Genomic DNA, 24,931 nt, shown 5'->3' with positions numbered 1-24,931 from the left:
TTTGAAGATCAGAGGGAACAGACGTCCCATCTGGGAGGGAAGGAAGCTGAAGCCCACTGCCCGAGGGTGGTAGAGGCAGACACTCTCATACCAGAAGTACCCCAGGGTCATTGTCATGGGCAACACACCGACGGGGTAACAGGGCAGCTGCTGTCAGAGGGCTGGGACGTGGGGCACTGAAGTATCCCCAATGGGTACCACGGCGAGGGGTGGGAGCAGCACGGAGGCTCGGCATGGGAACGTCGACTGCACCTCCCGGGCCAGGCCGGCCCACCGCCGGGGGCTCACCTGGGTCAGCTGGCTGCGAATGATTTGCTTCAGCTCGGAGGCTTTCTCCAACGGCAGCGCCATGACGCCAAAGGGCCTCGGCGAAGAGCAGACGGGCTAGGGGGCGGGGCTTATGCTCCACCCGCCCCCCCCCGGTGACGCTCCCTCACCCATCGTCAGCAGGCGCCTCCACCAATCGCGCAGCGGTACCTGTGAACACGCCCCTCGCGTCACGGCCACGCAGCGGTGACTCCGCCCCCTCCCAACGGCCTGGACCAGGGCCCTCCGAACGTTTAAATCTGGCGCCAAAACCGAGCGGGAATTTGCCACCTGCCCGTTTCAACTGCCTGATTAGTTTTATTTAACACAAAAACCCCAAACCTCCCAAACTGTAATTCCCGGCCATCGGATTTAGTCATTTAGCGGTGAGGAAAAGTGACGGGGCTGGCATTAGAGATAACGCAGGCGCCCTGAGGCTGCCGGCTGGCGCGGAAGGACCGTCGGCGACGTCACCAGAGGGCGGGCGGTGGCGGCCACCGGCCTCGGGCCTCGGGCCTCGGGATGGCGCCTCTCTTCATGCCGAGCGGGGCGGCGGCCGTCAGTTTCCGGGGCTACACCCTCGTCACGGTCGGTAGAGCTGCTCGCCCGCCCGCGCTTCTCGATCGTGCAGCGCCCGCCGCCACTCGCGTGTCCCCCCCCGCCGCCGAGGGAGAAACGCGCCTACGTTTGTGTAGCACCTGTCACCGTCCCCTGCGGGATCTCTGGCACAGCAAGATCCCACCCGCGGGATGCTTCCCCCCCCCCCCCCCCCGTGACGTGGATTTGTTGGGGGGAAACGTTCGTTAGGACACCGGGAACTTCTTGTCCCGACGGTGCCCGGGGCGGGCAGCAATGTTCATGCAACAAACGATCAGCGAGTCCAGCAGCATCTGGGGGGGAGGAGGTGGGGGATGTGGGTGGGTGGGGGGGGAGGAGGTGGGGGATGTGGGTGGGGGGGAGGAGGTGGGGGATGTGGGTGGGTGGGTGGGGGGGGAGGGGGGGGTGGGGGATGTGGGTGGGTGGGGGGGGAGGGGGTGGGGGATGTGGGTGGGTGGGGGGGAGGGGGTGGGGGATGTGGGTGGGTGGGGGGGAGGGGGTGGGGGATGTGGGTGGGTGGGGGGGAGGGGGTGGGGGATGTGGGTGGGTGGGGGGGAGGGGGTGGGGGATGTGGGTGGGTGGGGGGGAGGGGGTGGGGGATGTGGGTGGGGGGGAGGAGGGGTGGGGGGGAGGGGGGGTGGGGGGGAGGAGGGGGTGGGGGGGAGGGGGGGGAGGGGGTGGGGGATGTGGGTGGGGGGGAGGAGGGGTGGGGGGGAGGGGGGGTGGGGGGGAGGAGGGGGTGGGGGGGAGGGGGGGGAGGAGGTGGGGGAGGAGGAGGTGGTGGGGGATGTGGGTGGGGGAGGAGGAGGTGGGGGATGTGGGTGGGGGAGGAGGAGGTGGGGGATGTGGGTGGGGGGGAGGAGGAGGTGGGGGATGTGGGTGGGGGGGAGGAGGAGGTGGGGGATGTGGGTGGGGGGGGAGGAGGTGGGGGAGGTGGGTGGTGGGGGGAGGTGGTGGGGGGAGGAGGTGGGGGATGAGGGTGGGGGGGGATGAGGGGCTGGGGGGATGAGGAGGTGGGGGATGTGGGTGGGGGGAGGAGGTGGGGGATGAGGGGCTGGGGGGATGTGGGTGTGGGGGGAGGAGGTGGGGGATGTGGGTGTGGGGGGGAGGAGGTGGGGGATGTGGGTGGGGGGATGAGGGGCTGGGGGTGGATGTGGGTGGGGGAGGAGGTGGGGGATGTGGGTGGGTGGGGGGGTGGGGGATGTGGGTGGAGGGGGTGGGGGATGTGGGTGGGTGGGGGGGGAGGGGGTGGGGGAGAGGAGGGGGTGGGGGATGTGGGTGGGGGGGAGGAGGGGGTGGGGGAGGAGGGGGTGGGGGGGAGGGGGGGAGGAGGGGGTGGGTGGGGGGGAGGGGGGAGGAGGGGGTGGGTGGGGGGGAGGGGGGGAGGGGGTGGGGGGGAGGGGGGAGGAGGGGGTGGGTGGGGGGGAGGGGGGGAGGGGGTGGGGGGGAGGGGGAGGAGGGGGTGGGGGGGAGGGGGTGGAGGGGGTGGGGGGGGAGGAGGAGGTGGGGGAGGAGGAGTGGTGGGGGATGTGGGTGGGGGGGGAGGAGGAGGTGGGGGATGTGGGGGGGGAGGAGGAGGTGGGGGGGGAGGAGGAGGTGGGGGATGTGGGTGGGGGGGAGGAGGAGGTGGGGGATGTGGGTGGGGGGGGAGGAGGTGGGGGATGTGGGTGGTGGCGGGAGGTGGTGGGGGGATGAGGGTGGGGGGGGATGAGGGGCTGGGGGGATGAGGAGGTGGGGGATGTGGGTGGGGGGGAGGAGGTGGGGGATGAGGGGCTGGGGGGGATGTGGGTGTGGGGGGGAGGAGGTGGGGGATGTGGGTGGGGGGGATGAGGGGCTGGGGGTGGATGTGGGTGGGGGGAGGAGGTGGGGGATGTGGAGGTGGGTGGTGTGGTGGGTTGGCTGTTGGGGGGGTGGTGGTGTGGTGGGTTGGCTGTGGGGGAGGTGATGTGGTGGGTTGGGGGGGTGGTGTGAGGGGATTGGGCAGTGTGGTGGGGGGGTGGGGGAAAGGGGACCGTCGACATTTCGGGTCGACACCCTGCATCAGGACTGAGACAAGGTTTAGCGTCTCATTCCACTGACCGTGCACTGCAAGAGCGCCAGTCGCAGGAAGAAGACCTTGAGATGTAGGAGCAGAATTAGGCCATTCGGCCCTTCGAGTCTGCTCCGCCATTCAATCATGGTTGATTATTTTTTTTAAATTTCAACCGCATTCTTCTGCCTTCTCCCCATAACCCTTAACGATCAAGAACCTGTCAATCTCTGCCTTAAATACACCCAATGACTTGGCCCCCACAGCCCTCTGTGGCAACGAATCTCACAGATTCACCACTCCTGGTTGAAGAAATTTCTCCCCATCTCCTTTCTGAAGCGATGTCCCTTTATTCTGAGGCTGTGTCCTTAGATCCTAGACTCTCCTACTAATGGAAACATCCTCTCCACGTCCCCTCTATCCAGGCCTTTCTGTATTTGGTAGGTTTCAATGAAATTACCCCCCCCCCCCCCAATCCCTCAGAACTCCATCGAGTACTGGCCCAGATATATCAAACGCTCCTCGTATGTGTAAGCCTTTCATTCCCAGAATCATTCTTGTGAAACTCCCCTGGACCCTCTCTAGCGCCAGCACAACTTTCCTTAGATATGGAGTGCAAAATTGCTCACAGTATTCCAAATGTGGTCTAACCAATGCCTTGTAAAACCTCAGCAGTACATCCTTGCTTTTATATTCTAGTCCTCTTGAAATAAATGCTAACGTTGCATTTACCTTCTTTACTACTGACTCAACCTGCAAGTTAATCTTTTGCACCTCCTGATTTCTGAATTCTCTCCCCATTTAGAAAATATCCTTCATACTAAAATGCATAATCCCACACTTCCATACACTGTATTCCATCTGCACCTTCTTTACCCACTCTCCAAACTTGAGTAAATCCTTCTGCAGATTCCCTGCCTCTGCAACACTACCTGCCCCTCCACCTATCTTTGTGTCGTCTGCAAACTTGGCCACAATGCCATCAGTTCCTTCATACAGAACATTAATGTTTAAAGTGAAAAGTTGTGGTCTCAACACTGACCCCTGCAGAATAGTCATTGGCAGCCAAGCTGAAAAGGACCCCTTTTTTCCCCCATTCTGCCAGTCAGCCAATCTTCTATCCATGCCTCTAACACCATAGGCTATCATCTTGTTTAGCAGCTTGTGTACGGCACCTTGTCAAAGGCCTGAAAATCCAAGTAAATAACATCCAATGACTCTCCTGTGTCTAACTTGCTTGTTACCTCAAAAATTTCTAACAGATTTGTCAGACAAGATCTCCCCTTAATGAATCTGTGCTGACTTTGTTGTATTTAATCATGTACTTCCAAGTACTCCAAAATTTTATCCTTAATAATGGCCTCTCAAATCTTACCAGCCACTGAGGTCAGGCTAACCGGTGATTTTCCAGTACTCTGGGACTCTCCCTGACTTCTCTTCAGCTACCTCTTTCAGAACTTTCAGTAGTCCATCTGGTCCAGGTAACTTATCCACCTTGGTAATGGCCTCACTCACCTCTGCCCCCTGACTCTTGAATTTCTGGCATGTTACTAGTGTCTTCCACTGTGAAGACTGACGCAAAGTACCTATTCAGTTCCTCCGCTATTTCTCTGTTCCTCATTACTACTCCAGTGTCATTTTCCAGCGTTCCAATGTCTGTTCTTGCCTCTCTCGTACCCTTCATGTATCTAAATTTCACAGATAGATCCACCAAACTGATGCAGGGTTTTGACCCGAAACGTCAACAATTCCTCTCCGCCACAGATGCTGCTCAACCTGCTGAATTCCTCTGGCAGATTGTTTGTTGCTCCAGATTCCAGCATCCGCAGTCTCTTATGTCTCCATTTAAGGACCAGTTGGACAAGTATATGAGGGATAGGGGAAAGAGAGGTACACTGATAGATTTAAATGAGAAATGCCAGTAAGAGGCCAAGTGATGCATGTCCTATAGACTGTGCTGTATATCCTATGGAACCAATTTATCCCTTTGATGATTACCATGTCCTGCCTTGTGTATGAAGAATGGTAATTTGAATGTGTTGAAAAAAGCTGCCTATATTTGTGAAATTGTTCATAGTAATGCTCAGTCCTTCACCCACAGTAAGAGAAATTGTAAGCATAAAGAGACAATGTACTTAAGATCTTCAGATCCACCATTGTAATATTCCTAGAAAGTGTGACCCCAGTATCCAGTCTGTGACTTTTAGTAAAAGAGAGGAAAAAGAAATTATGGGGCTGCACATTTACACTGTTCAGATATTTGCAAAACAAGTTAGTAAATGTAAGGCTTGTTGCTACTGTCATTGCATCTAAATACACAAATCTGTTGGAATGTACATTGCCAGAAGCATGTATATTGAGCTCGAGTCTAATGAATGCCATAACAATGTGTGCCTTGTTGTGAGGAGGCGGGTAGGGTAATTAGAATTTAGTTCCAAGGCAGTATGTTTTATAATTTGTTTTTTATAATGTTCAATGAACTGATTTTTTTGATATTACAGCCAGTTGTTTCTGTGGGCAATGTTGGCCAGTTAACAGTGGATCTGATCATTTCTACACTCGGTCTGCCACGGGTCGGTTATATCCACAGTGATTGCCTTGTTCCAGTGGTGGGAAACAATCCATATGCAACAACTTTAGAGAATTCTGCAGAGATCTGCACCAGCTCTGAGGGTGAGTAGCGTTGCTATCTGTATTGAGGAAGAACGAGGGAGAGTATAAGTAGATTTAAGAATGTAAATTTTGAGTAGTTTCTTTGGAGAACAGGAAGTTCCAGATGACTTAATGAAGTTTAGATTTCTCGAAGGGAAGACCAATATTTGGGCAAATTGTTCACTGTGGTCCTCCTGGTTTACAAACACCCGACTTAGTGAAACCCCTACATATCAGCAAGCTCCTGTAATGTTAATTTAAAAGTCCAACTTAAGTTCGTTCTTACGAACAGCAGAACTAGATTTCTCTCCCCCTCCCCTTTTAGTAATTGTTCTCATCAGTGTTATGTCCTTTTCATGCCATTCATTACAATATTGTGGAGGTGTGGTTACAATATTGTGATTTTTTTTTTGTGCATTTTCTGACTTATGGACAAAATCGACTTCTGTAAAAACAGGACCGATTCATTATCTAGGGACAGCCTGTACTAGGAAACAAATTTGAATGAGCAAGAGGGCACATCTTGGAAATTTTATGAAAAGTTATTAAACTGAAATGTTACCTCCCTTTCTCTCCACAGATGCTGCCTGACCTGCAAAGTATTTTCAACATTTTCTCTTTTTTATTTATATTTTCAAACTCTGCCAAATTGTGTTTTTGCAGAAGTCTTCGCTAGTGAACAATAAGTGGTATTTTTTTTTTGAATGTGCTGAGTTTCTGATAATTTCTTTCAAAAATACTTAATGATTTTTGCTTATTCTTAGAAAACATATGAAATGAGAGTTTTACTCTCAATTGTCCCTTATGAGGACTGTAGGAGTTATAATGACCTATTTAAGTTCCTCTGGACCATTTGGGACCATTTCTTATTTTGTCAGGCCTTTAGTGTCATTTGCTAGAGGTTTGTAATAGTAATACTGCCCTCCTTCCACATTCCGCCCCGCCCCCGCCTCACCACCTCACGCCACAACACAACACACACTCCACCTTGACCTGATGAGTTCCTCCAGCAGATTGTTTGTTGCTTCAGACTTCGGCACCTGTAGTCTCTTGTGTCTCTGTAATAGTAGGTATTAAGAACTGTGGTCCTCCTCGTTTACAAACACCTGACTTAGTGATACCCCTACATATGGGTGAGTTCCTGTAATATTAATTCGAAAATCCATGTGTTTGCATAGTCAGCTGACTATGCAGACCATGAGCTGCTGCATCACAAGGCAGGGACTGTACCGTAGACTTTCCTAGCCTCTGATCTTGAGTTTTGGCTGTGCTTCATTAAACTTCCAGTGGAATGATTCTTGGGAACAGTGGCCACATGGGGTTTGCTGTTGACAGGGTTATATTGGACCAACCCAACTAGTTCAGTCTCTTCAACCATGTAAGGCAATAAGTAAGATCCTTCGGAGTGCTCTTGCCACTCTCAGAAGGTTGTGAATTCATCCCGTTGTCTAGGACTTGAGCAAATAGCAAGATGGGCATTTGCAGAACTGCTGCGAAAGTGCAAGACTGTTGGAGTTTAGATGAAATGTTAAAATGAGCCCTGCCTCCCCTTTCAGATGGATATAAAAGATCCAGTGTCTTTCTTTATCAAAAAAGGCTCATGGAGCTCTCCTGGTCTTTTTTCTCTCATTCCTCAACCAATGTCACCAAAAAATATGTTAACTAATCATTTGTGTCAATGCTGGTTTTATGACTAAAAACGGTGCACAAATTGACCATTGCATGTATCTGTAAACTAACAAGGATTAGATTTCAGAAGTATTTAATAGACAACAAATTTTGGGATATTTTGATAATGTTAAAGATGCTCTTTAAGTTGGGTGGCACAGTAAGTAATGTTGATGAAAGCAAGAAGTTGTTCAGGAGTTGATAGATTATCTGAATGAACTGTGACAGATCAAGTTCATTGTCAGATAGTGTGAGGTCATTGTTCCCTTGTGGACGTGAGAATCAGAATATTTCTCAATGGCAAGAAATGTGGAACCAAAGAGGTGCAGAGAGATTTACAGACTCGTTTAGAAATCACTAAAAAGTACTGTGGCATTTGTAGAAAGCTCTGTGAAGCTCACATTTGGAGTGCTATTTTAATTCTGGGCACATTTCCTTGGGGGATGTGTGGCTGTAATGCTGCTGCAAGCAAGTTTTTCGTTGTACCTATTACCTCACCATACTTGTGCACGTAACAATAAACTCAACTGGACTTGAATGATGCTGAGGACTAAGCTGTGAAAATGGGTTGCATAGACCAGGAAAATATAGAAGACTAAGATGGAATCTAATTGAATTATGATGATTAAAGTAGGCAATGGCTTAGAGGAAAAGCTATTTCCTCTGGTAAGGGGAATCCACAACCAGACATAACCATAAAATGCAGGCGCGGTAGTGTGGCGGTTAGCATAACACCATTACAGTGCCAGCAATCCAGGTTCAATTCTGGCCGCTGTCTGTAAGGAGTTTGTTTTCCCTGCGTCTGCGTGGGTTTCCTCCGGCTGCTCCGGTTTCCTCCCACATTCCAAAGACGTACGGGTTAGGAAGTTGTGGGCATGCTATGTTGGTGCCGGAAGCGTGGCAACACTTGCGGGCTGCCCCCAGAACACTCTACGCAAAAGATGCATTTCACTGTGTGTTTCAATGTACATGTGACTAATAAAGAAATCTTATGGGTGAAGGCAGGAGGCTGCATCAAATAGGATTTTTGTTTTCTCTTTGTGCTCATAGAACAGAACAGTACAGAAACAGCCCCTTTGGCCCATGCTATCTGTGCTAAATTTGTTTAAGGCTAGTTAATTTTAAGAATTTCCAAGCTGAGCTTGAGATGTTAGTCATGAATACTCATTAGACATGATCTAATTAGCTGATGAAACAGCTGAGTGGTTAGATGAGCAACTCGTGTTCTTAAGACTTATATGAATGCATGTTTTTCTTTGCCAGACTCTTTCTGTGCCATTCGTTAACATTTCCAGAGACATTCATTACAATTACAATTGTTTTGTAGCTACAATTACACCCAGCCAAAATGTGGCGTCTTGTTCTTTTTTGTAAAGACTAATCCTTTATTTATTTTCTGGATATGAATGCAAGTTCATTTATCTTGAGGATATATAATAAACTGGGTGTTATAACTACAAAACCTCACTGTGAGAACTTGTTAGTTTCTTGTGTTTAATGTGTGGATTTTTCTGTATAATTACAGTTTATGCATCGACAGACCAGAAGTTGGCAGTCCTTCAGATTCGATCACCAATTGTTCAGGTATTCAGAGCTACAAAACGGAGATTTATTTCTGACTTGGCTGAATTAAGTCTGTTGAATTGTAAAGCAGCTGTTCACCAAACATGGAATAGGGACTATGGGATGACTTTATTGAAAAAAAATTAGTTTTGATTCAGAGACTTTGTATCAGTGTATACTGAATTACACATTGCATCAATGCATTTGGCAAGTCTTTAAAACCTGTGTGACACCAGTGTGATTAATTGGGGTTGATTAAACAGCTTGGACTTCAGAGGCCTTTTAAACTGTTTAATTACTAGAGAATTATCTCCTGTCATTTCGTCTAGATATCCAAACTCCATGTTCAGAATGCCTGGAAATTGAAGCAATCAGTTGTCTGGCAAGGGTCATTCAAAAATCCTATAATTTGTCAATATGTAAAATCCATTTTAGAGAGCTACCCCCACCTCACCTCGCTATGTGGATGGGTTTGTCTTCATCTTTAAGGATCGGTATCTTTTTCACACTGCTTCTCAGTGTTATTCAGTCTGATTGTATTTTAATCTGTATTGACAATATGATTGATTTGCTGGGATACATAGCATGGAGAGATAAACAATGCTTTTTAAGTAGTGAGGAACGAATAATGGTTAGTTAACAGAACTAGTTTGTGAGGCGCAGCATGTAAACATTCAGGTACAGCCAGCAATTACACAAGAACACAAGAAAATCGAAGTGGGAATAGGCTACCTTGTTCCTCAAGCCTGCCCAGCTATCTAATTAGATCCTGGCCAATCTGCCCCAGGCCACAACTCCTGTTCTGTGCCAGTTCCCTATAGCCGTCAATTCCCTGATCTTTACAACTTTATCTATATCCTCTTAAATATCTCCACTGATGTTACCTTCACAACCCTCTAGGGCAGAGAATTTAAGAGATACACCACCCTCTGTGAGATGAAATTCCTACATATCTGTTTTAAATTATATCTTCTTGTATTGAAACTATATCCCCTCGTTTGAGACACTCCCACTACTGTAAATGTCTCAACATCTACCTTGTATGTTTTGATAAACCCCAAAGAATACAGATCTAACTTCTTTAACTGCTCATGATAGGACATTCCTATCATTCCAGGAGTTAGTCTAGCAAGCTCTTTTGGACTGCTTCCAACACTGATATATCCTTCTTTAAATAAGGGGACCAACACAGTTCACAGTACTCTCGGTGTGGTCTCACCAACATCCTGTACAATTGTTACAATACTTTTCTATTTCAAAACTCTAACCACTCCCCCCACCCCCCCACCCGCAATAAAGGCCAAAATGTCATTTGCCTTCAGGCACTTGCTAACTTTTTGTGATTCGTGCACAGAACACCTAGATCCCTCAGCGCTTCACTCATTTGCAGTCTCTCTCCATTTAGATAATGGTCTACCTTTTGATTCCTCTTATAGGTGCATGACCTCAGACTTTCCCACATTAAACTCCTTTTGCCAAGTGTTCGCCTACTCACTTAACCTACCTATGACCTGTTGCAGAATCCAAATATCCTCATCACATCATGCCTGCCCATCTATTTTGGTGTCATCGGCAAACTTGGAAGCCTTACGCTCTGCTCCCTGCTCCAGGTCCAGAGCAAATAATCGAGGGCCAGGATTGATCCTTGGATCACTCCACTAGTTACATAATTCTGGCCTGAAAAAGGCACACTTATTCTGACTCTGTCTTCTATGTGATAACCAGTCTTCAATCCATGCTAATACACTTTCCCTAATACCATGAACTCTTATCTTGCATGGCAGCCTTTTATATGGCACCTTGTCAGATGTCTTCAGGAAATAGGATATCTTTATTAGTCATATGTACATCGAAACATACAGTGAAATGCATCTTTTGTGTAGAGTGTTCTGGGGGCAGCCTGCAAGTGTCACCACACTTCTGGCGCCAACATAGCATGCCCACAACTTCCTAACCCATACATCTTTGGAATGTGGGAGGAAACTGGAGCACCCGGAGGAAACCCACGCAGACACGGGGAGAACGTACAAACTCCTTACAGACAGCGGCGGGAATTGAACCTGAGTCGCTGGCGCTGTAATAGCGTTATGCTAACCGCTACACTACAGTGCCTGCCCATCTATGGGTTTTGTTCTATTGACTCTGCTTCTAACATCGAGGAACTCTAGCAAATCTGTCAAATATGATTTACCTTTCATAAAACTATGTTGACTTGATTTGATTATCTTAACCTTTTCTAAATGACCAGCATTTAGAAAGGCAAATGCTACATTGGTCTTTATAGCAAATAGAAAAGTAAGTTTTGTAGAGGAGTTTGATGGGATTTCATTTGGTGTGCTGTGTGAAATTTGATCACTGGACGTGAAGAAAGATATTTTTGACTTGTAGTTAGTGCAGCATAGATTCACTACTTTGATTCCTGGGATGAACAACTTGACCCATGAGGAGAAGTTAAGGTTAGCCTCTTCTCTCTTGAGTTTGGGTAGTCTCATTGAGACAGGATCCTGAGAAGGAATGACAGGGTAAAATCTGAGAGGTTACATCCTTGGGTAGGGCACGTAATCTCAGGATAAGGGGCTGGCCATTTAGGACTGAGAGAGGGTTGTAAATCTAGATGTTCTCTACCCTAGGGGGGTATGGATGCTCGTGTATTGAGTACATTGAAGGCTGAGATAGAAATTGGACTCTAAGGCAATCACCGGATGTGGAGATCTGTTGGGAAATAGATGAGGCATAGGATTGACCATGAACTTGCTGAATGGTGGATCAGGCTTGAGCAGCTGTGCAGGACTACATATTTTTGGCTGCTAGAAATAAACAGCTTTGCTTTTTTCAGAGTAATAGTGTCATAAATATAGTGGCTTTTTAATTCTGGATAATATTTGCTGTGGTAACTGAACAGAATTGTCTTTGAATGTGTTTCTGTAATCACATAGAACCTGTACAACCTCTTGCAGTGAATTTTAAACACATCTTAACTAACTATAATCCTGATTTAAGAATTCCTGTTGATATCAGGAAATGGATAATTAGCTGGGTTGGTTTAATTGGTTTATTCAAAAATTGTTTGATAATTGAACTGAGTTGCATTAACAGTTACTTATAACTTTGGCCGCTAAACGCGTAGGAACTGAAAGGAAATATTTCTCCTGTAGGATTCGGTGACCCCAACATGCTGTTTGATGTTTGACTACCTCTGGAATCCTAGTTGAATGTCTGTTTAGGTTTTGGGCAAATATGAACAGGTTTAATGGGTGTTACGGGCTCCACAGGGTCAGAAATGCAGTGCAGATTAGAATCTTGCACAAGCAACTTGCTGTCCTTTTGTTATTTTGTAAAATCATCAACTCTTGCTGACAGCCTTTCATAGGGGAAGTGTATGAAAATTGGTGGGACAAGGCTAGTGTGGAGCACAAGCTCCAATGTAGATTTCTTGGGCTGAATGACCTGTTTCCTTCTGAAAATTTGATGTTTCTTCTGCCTTTAAAGGGAAAACAACGCTCATTCCGACAACAGCTCCTTTCATGGATTAAGGAAAGTGAATTCAGCAGGGTTGTAGTCTTGTCCAGCAGCTATGCACATCACCGTGTTGACCAGCAGCTCGTTGGGTAAGTTTGGCATCATACATAACACTTGACTTTTAAGAATGCTAACTTTAATTTTCAGAAGTTCACTTGTGAATCGATATCCTAAGCCATGGGGCTCTGATCTAAGCAAAGATTTTGCCACCTTCACTACATTTCTGCCTGGATCCTGAAGTGGTGGAGGGAAATAAATTAGCAGGTGACGCTTGTCCAAACTCATACATGGTTGTGAGGTTCTGGACTGGAACCTGGATTGCAATGATAATTGTGGAACTGCTGCTTGTAGTTTTAAACTGTTTTAATTGCTCTTCTTAGTGATCATTTTTAACCCTGAGGGCTAATATTGGCAATACTCAGTAGTTTTTTTTGGATACTTTCTAATGTGTTTTATTGATGAACAAGCCTCTTGCAAGTGGGGTACAAAATATACAACACTAGGATTCAAAACGAGTAAATCCCTACAGTGTCATGGCATTGGAATTCCATTTCTTTTGAATTTTCTTGTTGTAAAAATTCATCTTCATATATAGTAAACACTGACCTAAGAATGTGTGAGTTATCAGTCTTTGCACTGTTTTGTTGTCAAATTTTATTGGTGCTTAAATAGGACATATGCATGAATAAGCCAAACTTTTAACAACTCTCTGCAGTTTATTTAAGAAAATGTAGCAGGAATAGGCCAGTTATCCCCTCCAGAATGCTCCACCATTCAATATGCTTTCCTGCTCTAACCTGATAACTGAATCAAGGGATAATGTTTAAAAATCTATTCATAACTTTATTGAATAAACTGCAGGACTGAGCCTCTACAGCCCTCTTGTCCCTCAGTAGACATGGGATGAAGAAATGTCTCCATGTCTCTGACCTGAATGTCTAACTTTATTTGTGTGACTGACCCCTGGTGTTCGACACTCCTGCATCCAATTTGTTAACCCCCTTAAGTGAATGCTTCAATGAGCTCACCTCTCATTCTTCTAAGTGTAAGAGCGTAGTTGCCTAGTCTCTCGTCGCGCAGGAACATGCTATTCCAGCAATCAATCTGCTGAACTTTTGCCGCACTCCCTCTATTGTAAGTGTAGGCAGAACAAATCTATGCACAATATTCCAAAAGCAGACTCACCAAGCTCCTATAGTAATGGAGCAAGTCATCTCTGCTCTTGTACTCAAATTTTCTTGCAATAAAAGCCAATATACCATTTGCCTTATCTGTATCTGAATGTTAACTGTAATGTTTGCTGTATCTGAATGTTAACTTTAAATGATTTGTGTACAGGGACAACCAGGACCTACAGAACACCATCCCCTTTCAATTTCTAACCACTTAAAAATCACTCCTATTTCTCTACCACAGTGGGTGACCTCGAATTTTTCCACATTCTATTCCACCTGCCACACGTTTCCCCACTTGTGCAGTCTGTTTATGTTCCTGAAGCCTAGGCATCCTCCTCACAGTCCAATTGCCACTAAACTTTGGATCCAAGTTTGCTGATCATACATTGCACGTGATCCCCTAATCTAAATTATTGATGTAGGTTGTGAACAGCTGGGGTCCCAGCACTAATTTCTGTGGCAGGCACCCCACTGACACAGGTTCCAAATCTAAAAATCTTGTGTTTATTTCTATATTCTATTTTCTGTTTGTTAACTAATCCTGAATCTATTCCAATGTATTACCCTGACACCATGTCCTCTAATTTAGTTTAATAATATTTTCTGTGGCACCTTATTGAATGCCTTCTGAAAGTTGAAATACAGGTGGACCCCCCCCCCCCCCCCCCCCACCGCATTACAGGGGGTCGTGGTCCTAGAAAATGGTCTTGTATCGTGACTTGCCATAATGTGGAGCTGCGTCATCTGCACATGCATCAAGAAGTGCAAGTTGAAATAAGATAAATTTGGTGTTTTTTCTCTCACAAATTTTGTGAGAGTAAATTTTTATTCCAATTCCCAGATTTGTGAATTTCCATTAACCTGAACTGCTGTGACACAGGAGTCGTATGAACCAGTTTGCCCTAATCTATTATTCTAGTTGTAACTTCAAAAAAAATTCCAACAGAATTGTCAAATTTGATCTATTGTGCATAAATCTATGTTGGCTCTGGCTGATCCTATTATTTTCTCAACGCCCTGATGTCACTTCCTTAATAATAGATTTCTGCTGTTCTTCTATTGATGTTAGATTTCATTAGAAATATTTTACACTACTGACTTGACCTTGCAGCAAAGTTTGTCGCATGTTGATTTATTCACTTCTGATTTGTCCGGAACAAACTCAGGATGAAAATGCATTTAGTAAGAGATCTTCACGATGACAGGTGTTCTGATGGTTTATGACTTTAGAACTTCCTATAGTAGAGGTAGTATAGTTAGGGGGTGATTATTTAATGTAGCATAGGGGTTAAGATATGATAGTGTGATGATTTAGTAGCATTCTCATTTCTAGGGTATTGATGTGGAGCTGGTGAAATCAAACTCAAGTAATCCATGGGATTGTGAATTTATAATATAATAAATTATAATAATATTGATATTATGGAAACATGGTTGAGAGATGGGCAGGACTGACAGCTCAATATTCTGCAGTATTGATGCTTCCAGTGTAATAGGGGTGGAAGTAAGAAAGGGATGTTGATTGGGGAGAACATCACAACAGTACTTAGAATATTCCTGGGGGGGGGGGGGGGGATGTCTAGCAAGGCCAAATGGGTAGAATCTAGAAAAAAAGAATCACTTTGATGGGATAATACTACACCCACCCCCCACCAAAGTCTGTGGGAATTAAACATATGGGGAAATCACACATAGGTGTAGGAATAATAGGTTTGTAATAGTAGGTGATTTTAACTTCCCTCATGTTGACTGGGATTGCCATAGTGCTGAGGGATTAGGTGGGGTGGAATTTGTTAAGTGTCTGGGAAAGTTTTTTTAAGCAATATGTATATGGCCCTACTAGAGCAGGGGCAACACTAGATCTCCTCTTGGGAAATGAGGCTGGGCAAGTGACTGATGTGTCAGTGGGGGGAGCACTTTGGGACCAGTGACCATAATTCTATTTGTTTCAAGATAGTTGTGAGAAAAGATATGATTGGTCCACAAGTTAGTCCTGAATTGGGGTCAGGTTAATTTTGAAAGCATTAGACAGGAACTTGCAAAGGTTGACTGGGAGAAGCTATTAGAAGGTAAAGCAATGTCTGGCAAGTGGGAGGCTTTTATAAGTGAGGTAAGAAGAGTTCAGGGCCAGCATGTTCCTGTTAGAGTGAAGGGCTAAGGCTGGCAGGATTAGGGAACCCTGTTTAACAAGCGATATTGAGGCTCTGGTCAGGGGAAAAAGAAGAGGGATATGTTAGATATAGGCAGCTGGGATCAAGCTGGGATGTAGAAGTATACTTGAGAAGGAAATTAGGGGCCAAAAAGGGCCATGAGATATCTCTGGCAAAAAAAAAGGTGACCTAGAAGTTTATAAAATCATGAGGGGAATAGATAAGGTGGATGGTCAGTCTTTTCCCAGAGTAGGGAAGTCTAAAGCTAGACGGCATACTCTCCCCTAGAGGGTGAGAGGGAACAATTTAAAGCGGACCTGAGGGGTAAGTTTTTCACACAGAGGGTGGTGGGTATAAGGACTGAGCTGCCAGAGGTGGTGGGAGAGGCAGGTAGAATTATGCTGTTTAAAAGACATTTTGGAAAGGTACCTGGATAGGAACGATTTAGAGGGATATTGGCAATTGCAGTCAAGAGGGATTAACATAGATGAGCATCTTGGTCAGCATGGGCAAGTTGGGCTGAAGGGTCTGTTTCCATGCTGTATAACTTTGAGCCTGTGAATTGCTAAACAATGGAATTAACAAAAGACTTACTAATGGTAACCATAGTGTTACCAGCTTGTTTTGAAAACCATTTGGATCACCATGTTCCTCCTAGAAGGAGAGGTGTCATCTTTGCTTGATCAGACCTATATGTGACTCCAGACTTGCCAGTGTCGCTGACTCTTAATTACTTCCACAGTTCAGGGACGATAAAGGATGGATAATAAATGATGGCATTGCCAATGATATTCATGCCTTGAGTGTTTTTTACATCATACTTGCTGTAACACTCATACAATATGATAAAGGCTAGCACTTGATTGTTTCTTAAACTATACAAAAAAATCAGCGTGGAACTTAAAATGCAAGCATATTAGAACTGAAAATAAGTCTTTCAGCATCTATGAAAAAGCAAGAATTAGTGTTTCGGCTTGATACCCTTGCATTAGAACTGGCAATAGTTAGAAGTAAAATAAGTCTTCAGTTGCAGAAAGGGGTGGAGCAGAGGACAAAAAGCAAGAGCTGTGGCAGGGTGGAGAGGATCAAACATTTCAGAAACCATTCTATCTTCACAGCACTCCACTACGATATCTGGCAACACCTGCTCTGCTGAGCGTTGTGGGAGACAAGTTCCAGACCCTCAAATGGAAAGAAATGGAAAAGGTACCAGCTTTCCCAGGAATCAGTGAGGTGGAAATGGAGCTCTCTGTCCCAGGAGGAGGGATCACAAAATCACTCTATGCTGACAGGTAGGAGATTTGATAGGTTTGTGGTGCTAGAACTGAGTCCTAATTGTGCTCACAGACTGAGGATCCAGTTTAGGTATGTAACTCTTTGCTAAGATCTGATACCCTGAGCTATTAGAACTGCAGGGATTGAACTTGAACTGAAATTGAATGTATATGCTGATCTCTTACATGCCCAAGATTGTGTAGTAATTTGGCTTGGTACAGTCTTGTTTCTGATTTGCAAAGCTTCATCTATGAAATTGTAAGTCACAGAAAATATTGCGCATTAACTTGCATTTTTGAGTGTTGGAAAGTGACAGTGTGTTCTTGCTGGCTAAGACATTCTCAACACTCCTGGATTTATTTACACAGAAGAGGATCTTTTGAAGAAAAGTGGGATCCTAGCCAGGAGGGTTAGGAGAGGTGAACAACGGCTTAATTGAAGCAGTGTGTCTCCTTACAAAGAGAGGGAAGTAGTGAATTAAAAGGATTTAGTGTGACATTTCCAAATAGGGAACTTAAGGCTGTCTTGCAGAGAGTAATAGAGATAGTTGGGATACCAGTCGAGGGTTGGAGAGCAAGGATGCCACATGTGGACAAACATATTTGTAGACTCAATGAAGAAATGCTGCAAGAGTGAGGCAGATGAGAGGGGTCCAGTAGAGATTGGATGATTTAGAATTTGTACATGGTAGAGTTTGTGACACTGAAAAGGAAATTTCCAAGAGAGAACTTGAAGGGTAAAGAGTTTTTACAGTGGTTGAAGACATTTGATGTTTTAGAAATGTGTAATCCTGGCAGTGGTCTGATGCTGTGTTACTGACTGAAAAGAGCACCAGGACTGTGTGACTCGCTGCGTTCCTCCAGTATTTTGTGTGTTGCACCAGGACTGTGTAGTCTGATTCATCCTGGATGAATAGCCATAGGAATGAAGAGGAAATGTTTTTGTTGGGACACTGGTCACCTTCATCAGTTGTCAGAGATTTTGGCTCATCTGACAGGTAATTTTCATTAAGTTAAATTTTGGGGTGAAAAAATACTAGATGTTTTATTTTCAGGAGCTGCCTTGTTTAAATCTGAGGATATCTTTCATTCCCTGGGTGAACAGTTTGTGTGATAAATACATTGGAGATTTCCTTTTGGCTTTAGAGAATTCCTGACAATTGAAGTTGATTCAAACCTCTGCAGTGGCCTGTAGATTGGATCCAACCGCTGTACTGTCCAGCTGAGTTTGGGCACTTCTTAGCTGGATCACTAGAGGGAGCATTTTGTTACAAAACTGCTAAAGGGTACTATACTCAAAATCCTGTGCAAGGGAGCATTGACCTGAGTTCCAAATAGCTTCGTGTCTCGGCCTGCTGAACATGGTGTTAATGATGATTAAAGGACTGATTTTCTTTTTTTTAGGTAGAATTAAGAAGTTTACTGTAAGGTGAAATATTCCTCCAATTTCTCATGCTGATTGTCTTGTTTTCTTTATGTAGTTGCACTGAAGGCATCCCATTGGCAGTGCTGCTTATTTTCTGTTCCGAAGGGGATAATATTCCAGATGCATTGAACCTTCTCAACTTCCTGAATGAGTGGATCCAGTTAATAGAAAAAACAGTAAGTGGTGTAGCTGCAAGTTGTGACTCACCAGATTGCTTGAACATTTGCTGCAATCATAATGGTACAAATAATTTGTTACCTTCTTCTGTAGCAAAATATTTAAATTGAAAGAATTCTATTAACAGGGCATCAGACAAGTGCCATTGTGCACTTTAAATATTCTTCCAGGAGATCTTGTGCACAAGACCTGGGGCAGATCAGCCATTTTCATTGCCTACTCCTCTAACTTTTGTATGTTCCATAATAGTTACAACATTGGCATCTACCCAACAACATGGAAGATTGCACATGTATCCTCACTAGCAACAGATGAGGTCCCTGAGGACTGGAGAGTAGCCAGTGTTGTTCCTTTGTTCTGAGAGGGGAGGGTGAGCAGCCAGAGATCGTGGTCCATATCAGCAGAAGCAGGGACGAGGTCCTGCAAAGATATTTTAGGGAGCTAGGTAGAAAGTTTAAAAAGCAGGACTTTCAGGGTTGTAATCTCAGGATTACTCCCCGTGCCATGTGCTGGTGAGGTGAGAAATAGACCCATGGAAAATGGAGGGTTATGTGGGAGGGAAGGATTAGATAGATCTTAAAGCAGGATAAAATGTTGGCACGACATCATGGGCCAAAGTACTGTACTGAAATGTTCTATGTAGTGGAGTTCGATAAGTGGCTAAGGAGCTGGTGTAGGAGGGAGTGCTTCAGATTTGTGGATTGTTGGGTTCTCCTTCAGGGTAGGTGGGACGTGTACAAATAAGGTGGTTTGCACCTGAACTGGAGGGGAACCAATATCCTCGCTGGCAGGTTTACTGGTGTTACTCAGGAGGGTTTAAACTAGAGTGGCAGGCAGCAGGGCAACAAGCGGTAGGGTTAAGATGATATGTCAAGACTGAATGGGAGCCAGCAAGGGACAGGCTAATATACACAGTGGGACTGATGGGCTGAAATGTGTTTATTTCAATTACAGGAGTATCATGGGTAAGGAGGGTGAACCTAGAGCCTGGATCAGTACATGGAATTACAATGTTGTTGCCATTACAGAGACCTGGTTGTGTGAGGGGCAGGACTGGCAGCTCAACATTCCTGAGTTTCATTGTTTTAGACTTGATTGGGGGCGGGTGGGGGGAGCGAAGAGGTGGAGGGGGTGCACTACTGATGAGGGAGAATGTCACAGCAGTCCTCCGAGAGGACACACTGGAAGGCTCATCCGCAGAGGCAATTTGGGTGGAGCTCTGAAATAAGAAAGGTGCAATTACACTGATGGGATTGTACTGCAGGCCCCCCAATAGCCACCGAGAGGTGGAGGAACAGAAATGTGGACAGATTACGGAAAGGTGCAGAAACAACCAGGCTGTCATAGTGGGGGACTTTAACTTCCCCAGTACTGATTGGAAAGTCCTTAATACAAGACGCTTAGATGGGGTGGGATTTCTTCAGAGCATCCAAGATGGGTTCTTGAACAGTATGTAGAGAGTCCAACTAGAGGAGTAAACATACTGGACCTAGTTTTTGGGAAATGAGCCAGGCCAGGTGACAGATCTGATAGTGGGTGAACATTTTGGGAAGAGTGACCACAGTTCATTAAGTTTTAACATAGTTATGAGTAAGGATAAAATCGAATCTTGCAGGAAGGTACTAGATTGGGGGAGAGCAAATTACAACAGGATAAGACAGGAGCTAAGGGGCGTTGATTGGGAGCAGCTGCTGTCGGACAAGTCCACCTCTGACATGTGGGAGTTGCTTAAAGATCAGCTAATCAGAGTTCAGGATCGGCATGTTTCCGGTAAGGAGTAAGGACAAGGATGGTAAGGGAAGGGAACTTTTGATGACTGGAGAGGTCCTAAATTTAGTCAGAAAGAAAAAGGAAGCATATGTCAGGTTTAGGAAGCTAAAATTAGACTGGGCCCTTGTAGAATATAAAGACAGCAGGAAAGTGCTTAAGCAGGCGACTAAGGCCATAAGGGGCCACGAAATGTCCTTGGCAAGCAGGATCAAGGATAAATCCCAAGGTATTTTATACTTGCATTAAGAAAAAGAGGATAAGTAAGGAGAGGGTAGGTCCACTCAAGGATAAAGGAGGGAATTTGTGCTTGGAGTCGGAGCACGTGGCTGAAGTACCAAATGAGTACTTTGTGTCGGTATTTACTGAGGAGAAGGATTTGGAGGATAGTGAAAGCAGAATGGGACATGCTAATGTGCTGGGACATTTTGAGATTGAGGAAGTAGTGCTGGGTCTTCTGAAAAGCATTAAGCTGGGTAAGTCCCCAGGGCCTGATGGCATATATCCCAGAGTACTGAAAGAAGCAAGTGAGGAGATTGCTGGGGCTTTGACAAAGACCTTTGTGTCCTAACTAGCAACAGGTGAGGTCCCAGAGGAGTGCAGAATAGCAAAGGGGTGATGGGTATAAGAGTAAGGAAGTCATGCTGCAGCTATATAAAACTTTAGTCAGACTGCACTTGGGAGTATTGCGTGCCGTTCTGGTCGCCCCATTATAGGAAGGATGTGGAGAGGGCACAGATGAGGTTTACCAGGATGCTGCCTGGATTAGAGCACATGAGCTGTAAGGAAAGGTTGGAGGAACTCGGGTTGTTCTCCCTAGAGCATCGGAGGCTGAGGGGAGACCTAATAGAGGTTTTTGAAATTATGAGAGGTATAGATAGGGTTGACAGAATCTTTTCCCACCGGGTAGAAATGTCAAACCCCAGAGAACATGCTTTTAAGGTTGGGGGGGATGGTGGAGTTTAAAGACAATGTGAGGGGCAAGTTTTTTTTGACGCAGAGAGTGGGAGATGCCGAGAATAGGTTACCAGGGATAGTAGTGGAAGCAGGCAGTTTGGTGGAGTTTGAGACTTTTAGATGGACACATGAATATGAAGGGAATGGAGGGATATGGATGATCATAGGAGGAAGACATTTAGTATAAATTGGCATCAAGATCGGTACAACATATTGGGTCAAATGGCCTGTCTAGTGCTGTACTGTTCCATGTTCTAAGGGAAATTGGGGGTAATTCAGGAAGTTATAGACCAGTGAGCCTCACATTAGTGGTAGGGAAGCTATTGGAGAGGATTCTTAGGGGTAGAATTTACACACATCTGGAAAAAACATGGCCTGATTTGGGACAGTCAGTATGGCTTTATGCAGGGCAGGTCATGTCTTACAAACTTGAGTTTTTTGAGGAGGTGACCAAGGTGGTTGAGGGTAGGGCAGTGGATGTTGTCTACATGGGCTGTAATAAGACATTTGACAAGGTCCTCGTGGTAGGTTGATCCAGAAGTTAAAGATGCATGGGAACCATGGTGACTTGGTAGTTTAGATTCAGAATTGGCTTGCCCATAGAAGACAGGATAGTACTGGAAGTCTGTGACCAGTGGTGTTCCACAGGGATTGGTGCTGGGACCTCTGTTTGTCATGTATATCGTATAAATAACTTGAATGAAAATGTTGATGGGTGGGTTAGTAGGTTTGCAGATGCCACAAAGATTGGTGGAGCTGTGGACAGTGTAAAGGGCTGTCAAAGGATACAGCGAGGTGTAGATCAGATATGGGTGGAGAAATGGCAGATAGAGTTTAATCCGATCAAGTGTAAGGAGTTGTAATTTGGGAGGTCAAACATAAGGGGAAAGAATACAGTTATTGGCAGGACCCTTAACAACATTGATGTACAGGGGGATCTTTGGGTCAAAGTCCATAGCTCCCTGAAAGTGGCCATGCAAGAAGGTGAATGGCATGCTTGCCTTCATTGGTCGCGGCATTGAGTACCTGGTTCAAGAAGGTACCTCATTACCATCTTCTTAAGGATAATTAATGATGTGTAAGATATACTGGTCTCCACAGCAATACGCACATCCTGAGAAGTGAGTAACAGAGAAAACTGTGACTTTTATCGTTAAAAATGCAGAAATTTAGGAGCCAGCTTTGGGCACAGGGGAATACAGCATGAGTTACAAATTTTGCTGCTCTGCTCTTTGTTAGAACAGCGTCTTGAACAACCTCCCCATTACATGTTTTAAATTTGCTTGATTTGCACATTAAATAGAAAAAAAAGGATCAAACTGGAAACAAAATAAGAAAGTTTGCTAGATTTGCACAAATTGTTCATTAAATATTGCTGAGAGTTAGTGCTTCTTATTAATAGCACATGAAACTTGGTTTTGTGGATACAATGCACAATTTTCTGACCCAGAAAGAAAACAATCTTAACTGTTCTTTCAGCAGCAGTGCAGATTTTTAAATCTTCAAAAGTAGTAATTTTTTTTGGTTCACATCTCCGTCTAATCATTACTTTCTTGTTTCTTCCTCAACCCTTGAAATCCATTGGTTGATCCCACTGTTCACGAAGATACAGTAAGTCTTTGTTTTGGCCTTCTAACTTTGAAGAAGTACAGGCCCATTTTTTGTAACTTATTCACATAATTCAGCCCTTCCAAATCCTGCACCATTCTTTGCCTCCTCCAATATATCTTTCCATTTTGAGGTGTAATAGACTTAAACTTCTGTCAATGGAGCCATCTTATTTAACTTCTACCTAAAATCTTGTTGTTGAGCTTGTCCTTTTCCTGTTTACTTTGCACCTTTGCCCTAATTTATGCTTGGGTCTCCCTTTCCTATATAATAGACAGAATACTTCCACATCCAGAGACACAAAAAATTCTGCAGATGCTGGAATCTGGAGCAATACACAAAAAGTGCTGGAGGAACTCAGCAGGTCAGGCAGCATCCATGGAGGGAAATAAACAGTCAACGTCTTGGGCCGAGACCCTTCACCAGGACTAGAAAGGAAGAGGGCAGAAGCCAGAAATAAGGAGGTGGTGGGAGGGGGAGGAGCACATGCAGGCAGGGGATAGGTGACTCCAGGTGAGAGGGGGAAGGTAGGTGGATGGGGAGAAGATGTACTAAGCTGAGAGGTGATAGGTAGAAGAGGCAAAGGGCTGAAGGAGATGGAATCCGGTAGAAGAGGGCAGTGAACCATGGAGTAAAGGATGGGGGAGGGGAGGAGAGGAGATGGGCAGATCATCAAGGTGGGGGAAGGGAGCCACAGGAATAAGGGAAGACAAAGGAGTGGGGGAGGTGGGGAGAAAAAGAAGGGATGGGGTTGCAGGAAGTTGGAGAAATCGATGTTGAGGCTGTCAGGTTGGAGACTCCCAAGGCGGAATATGAGGTGTTGTTCCTCCAGCCTGCATCTGGCCTCAACGTGGCAGTAGAGGAGGCCATGGATAGACACGTCAGTATGGGAGTGGGATGTGGAATTGAAGTGGGTGGCCACCGGGAGGTCCTGGCTGTTGCGGCAGACAGAGCAAAGGTGCTCGACGAAGCACACAATTTTCTATTGCCCAGCTTTCAGTGTTGGATCTCATTAATCTGGATAGTTACTTATTTTGGGAAGTTGTTGGGGTAAATGTATTACTAAATAACGTGTATCAAAATTAATGAGAGTTGTGTATATTACTGTATTGTTGGATAAATGTGACAAGTGGTTTCTCTACTTGTATGGTTGTTGGCAAACTCGTCAATATTCTGTTTCTTTCAGTCCTTGAATTTCATTGAATGAGTTACTCTTGGTTATAGCCCAGGACAGTTTTATGTTTCTACTTTTTTTTCCTAAGTGCTGTTAATTTAGAATGAAGCATTGGGTCTTTGAAAATGCCTCCTCCCAATGGTCAGCTCTCCAGAGTTATCCTGCCAATTACTGGGTAGTGTATTAGTTCTGCTGTTGCTTGGGGAAATTAATGCTGCCTTTTCATTTCCAAGATCTAAGAGCACAGCTTAGAGCCATACCTTGCACGAGATGAGAATTGGGGAATAATATCTGCCTCAACAGACCATCAAGTCTTAGGAGTCATTGGCCTCTGGTGGATTGTTAGTTGACACGTTGCTTTTAAAGTTGGATGATGATCTATTGTTCTACTGTATATTGACACATGCTGCATATGAATGGGTTGAACTGTTTAATTAATAGCAATGCTTCTCCCCTTCAGAATGATAGGCAACCCATGACTCAGCAGCAGTGGAAGATTCCAAGTTCCTGGCAATTACTGTTTGGCAGTGGCATTCCGTCAGCTCTCTTCTGATCTCACAGATCCAAGAAGTTGAATGTGGATTGCCCTTTAAAATGGTGTGGTATTTTCAGGACAAAAGACTTTAAATTATCTATTGTGAGTACTTCTCAGCAGAAACTTTGCTGCTATGTTTAGAAGCTGTGTGAACAGATGATACAGTTGAAGGGGTGATGTTCACTAAATGCTCAGTAACTTGCAAATGAGTTGTGCAAGAGAGGGGTTTTAAGTACTGACCATTATTGCTGTGTACTTTTGTGTGAATTTGTTCTGTTGCTTTGGTCTTTGATTTAAGAAATAAAATATTTTTGATGCCAAAGAGCACTTTTCTTTGATATTGTTATTGATAGC

At 45.1% G+C, this 24,931-nt stretch overlaps 2 protein-coding genes across 4 annotated transcripts in view; one reads left to right on the top strand and one right to left on the bottom strand.

The window, feature by feature from the left end:
• The window catches only part of cep76 (centrosomal protein 76), a 37,694-nt gene extending 37,299 nt beyond the window's left edge, over positions 1-395 (bottom strand). For 2 of the 3 annotated variants that reach the window (XM_052023282.1, XM_052023283.1), the window contains exon 1: positions 289-395. In XM_052023282.1, the coding sequence (XP_051879242.1) occupies positions 289-351 (63 nt within the window). In that variant the 5' untranslated portion in view covers positions 352-395. The remainder of the gene's footprint in view (positions 1-288) is intronic. The other variant, XM_052023284.1, reaches the window with a different exon arrangement.
• A 245-nt stretch (positions 396-640) lies between these two features.
• Positions 641-24,901, top strand: psmg2 (proteasome (prosome, macropain) assembly chaperone 2). The gene is made up of 7 exons (XM_052022824.1): positions 641-894; positions 5,434-5,605; positions 8,778-8,836; positions 12,305-12,423; positions 16,778-16,951; positions 18,415-18,535; positions 24,503-24,901. Exons 1-7 carry the CDS (start codon positions 829-831, stop codon positions 24,593-24,595), a joined length of 804 nt encoding a protein of 267 aa, XP_051878784.1. The 5' UTR covers positions 641-828; the 3' UTR covers positions 24,596-24,901.
• The last annotated feature ends 30 nt before the right edge of the window (positions 24,902-24,931 follow it).

This window comes from Pristis pectinata, chromosome 9, assembly GCF_009764475.1.
Source record: "Pristis pectinata isolate sPriPec2 chromosome 9, sPriPec2.1.pri, whole genome shotgun sequence".
NCBI classification, from domain to species: domain Eukaryota; kingdom Metazoa; phylum Chordata; class Chondrichthyes; order Rhinopristiformes; family Pristidae; genus Pristis; species Pristis pectinata.
Note: the sequence above shows the minus strand (reverse complement) of the source record. Positions and strands in the feature narration are given on the sequence as shown.

Coding starts and splice junctions, on each gene's coding strand:
- psmg2 (XM_052022824.1), top strand. CDS start 829: ATGGCGCCTCTCTTCATGCCGAGCGGGGCGGCGGCCGTCAGTTTCCGG. Junction 5,606..8,777: donor GATCTGCACCAGCTCTGAGG/GTGAGTAGCGTT, acceptor GTATAATTACAG/TTTATGCATCGACAGACCAG. Junction 18,536..24,502: donor TCCAGTTAATAGAAAAAACA/GTAAGTGGTGTA, acceptor TCTCCCCTTCAG/AATGATAGGCAACCCATGAC.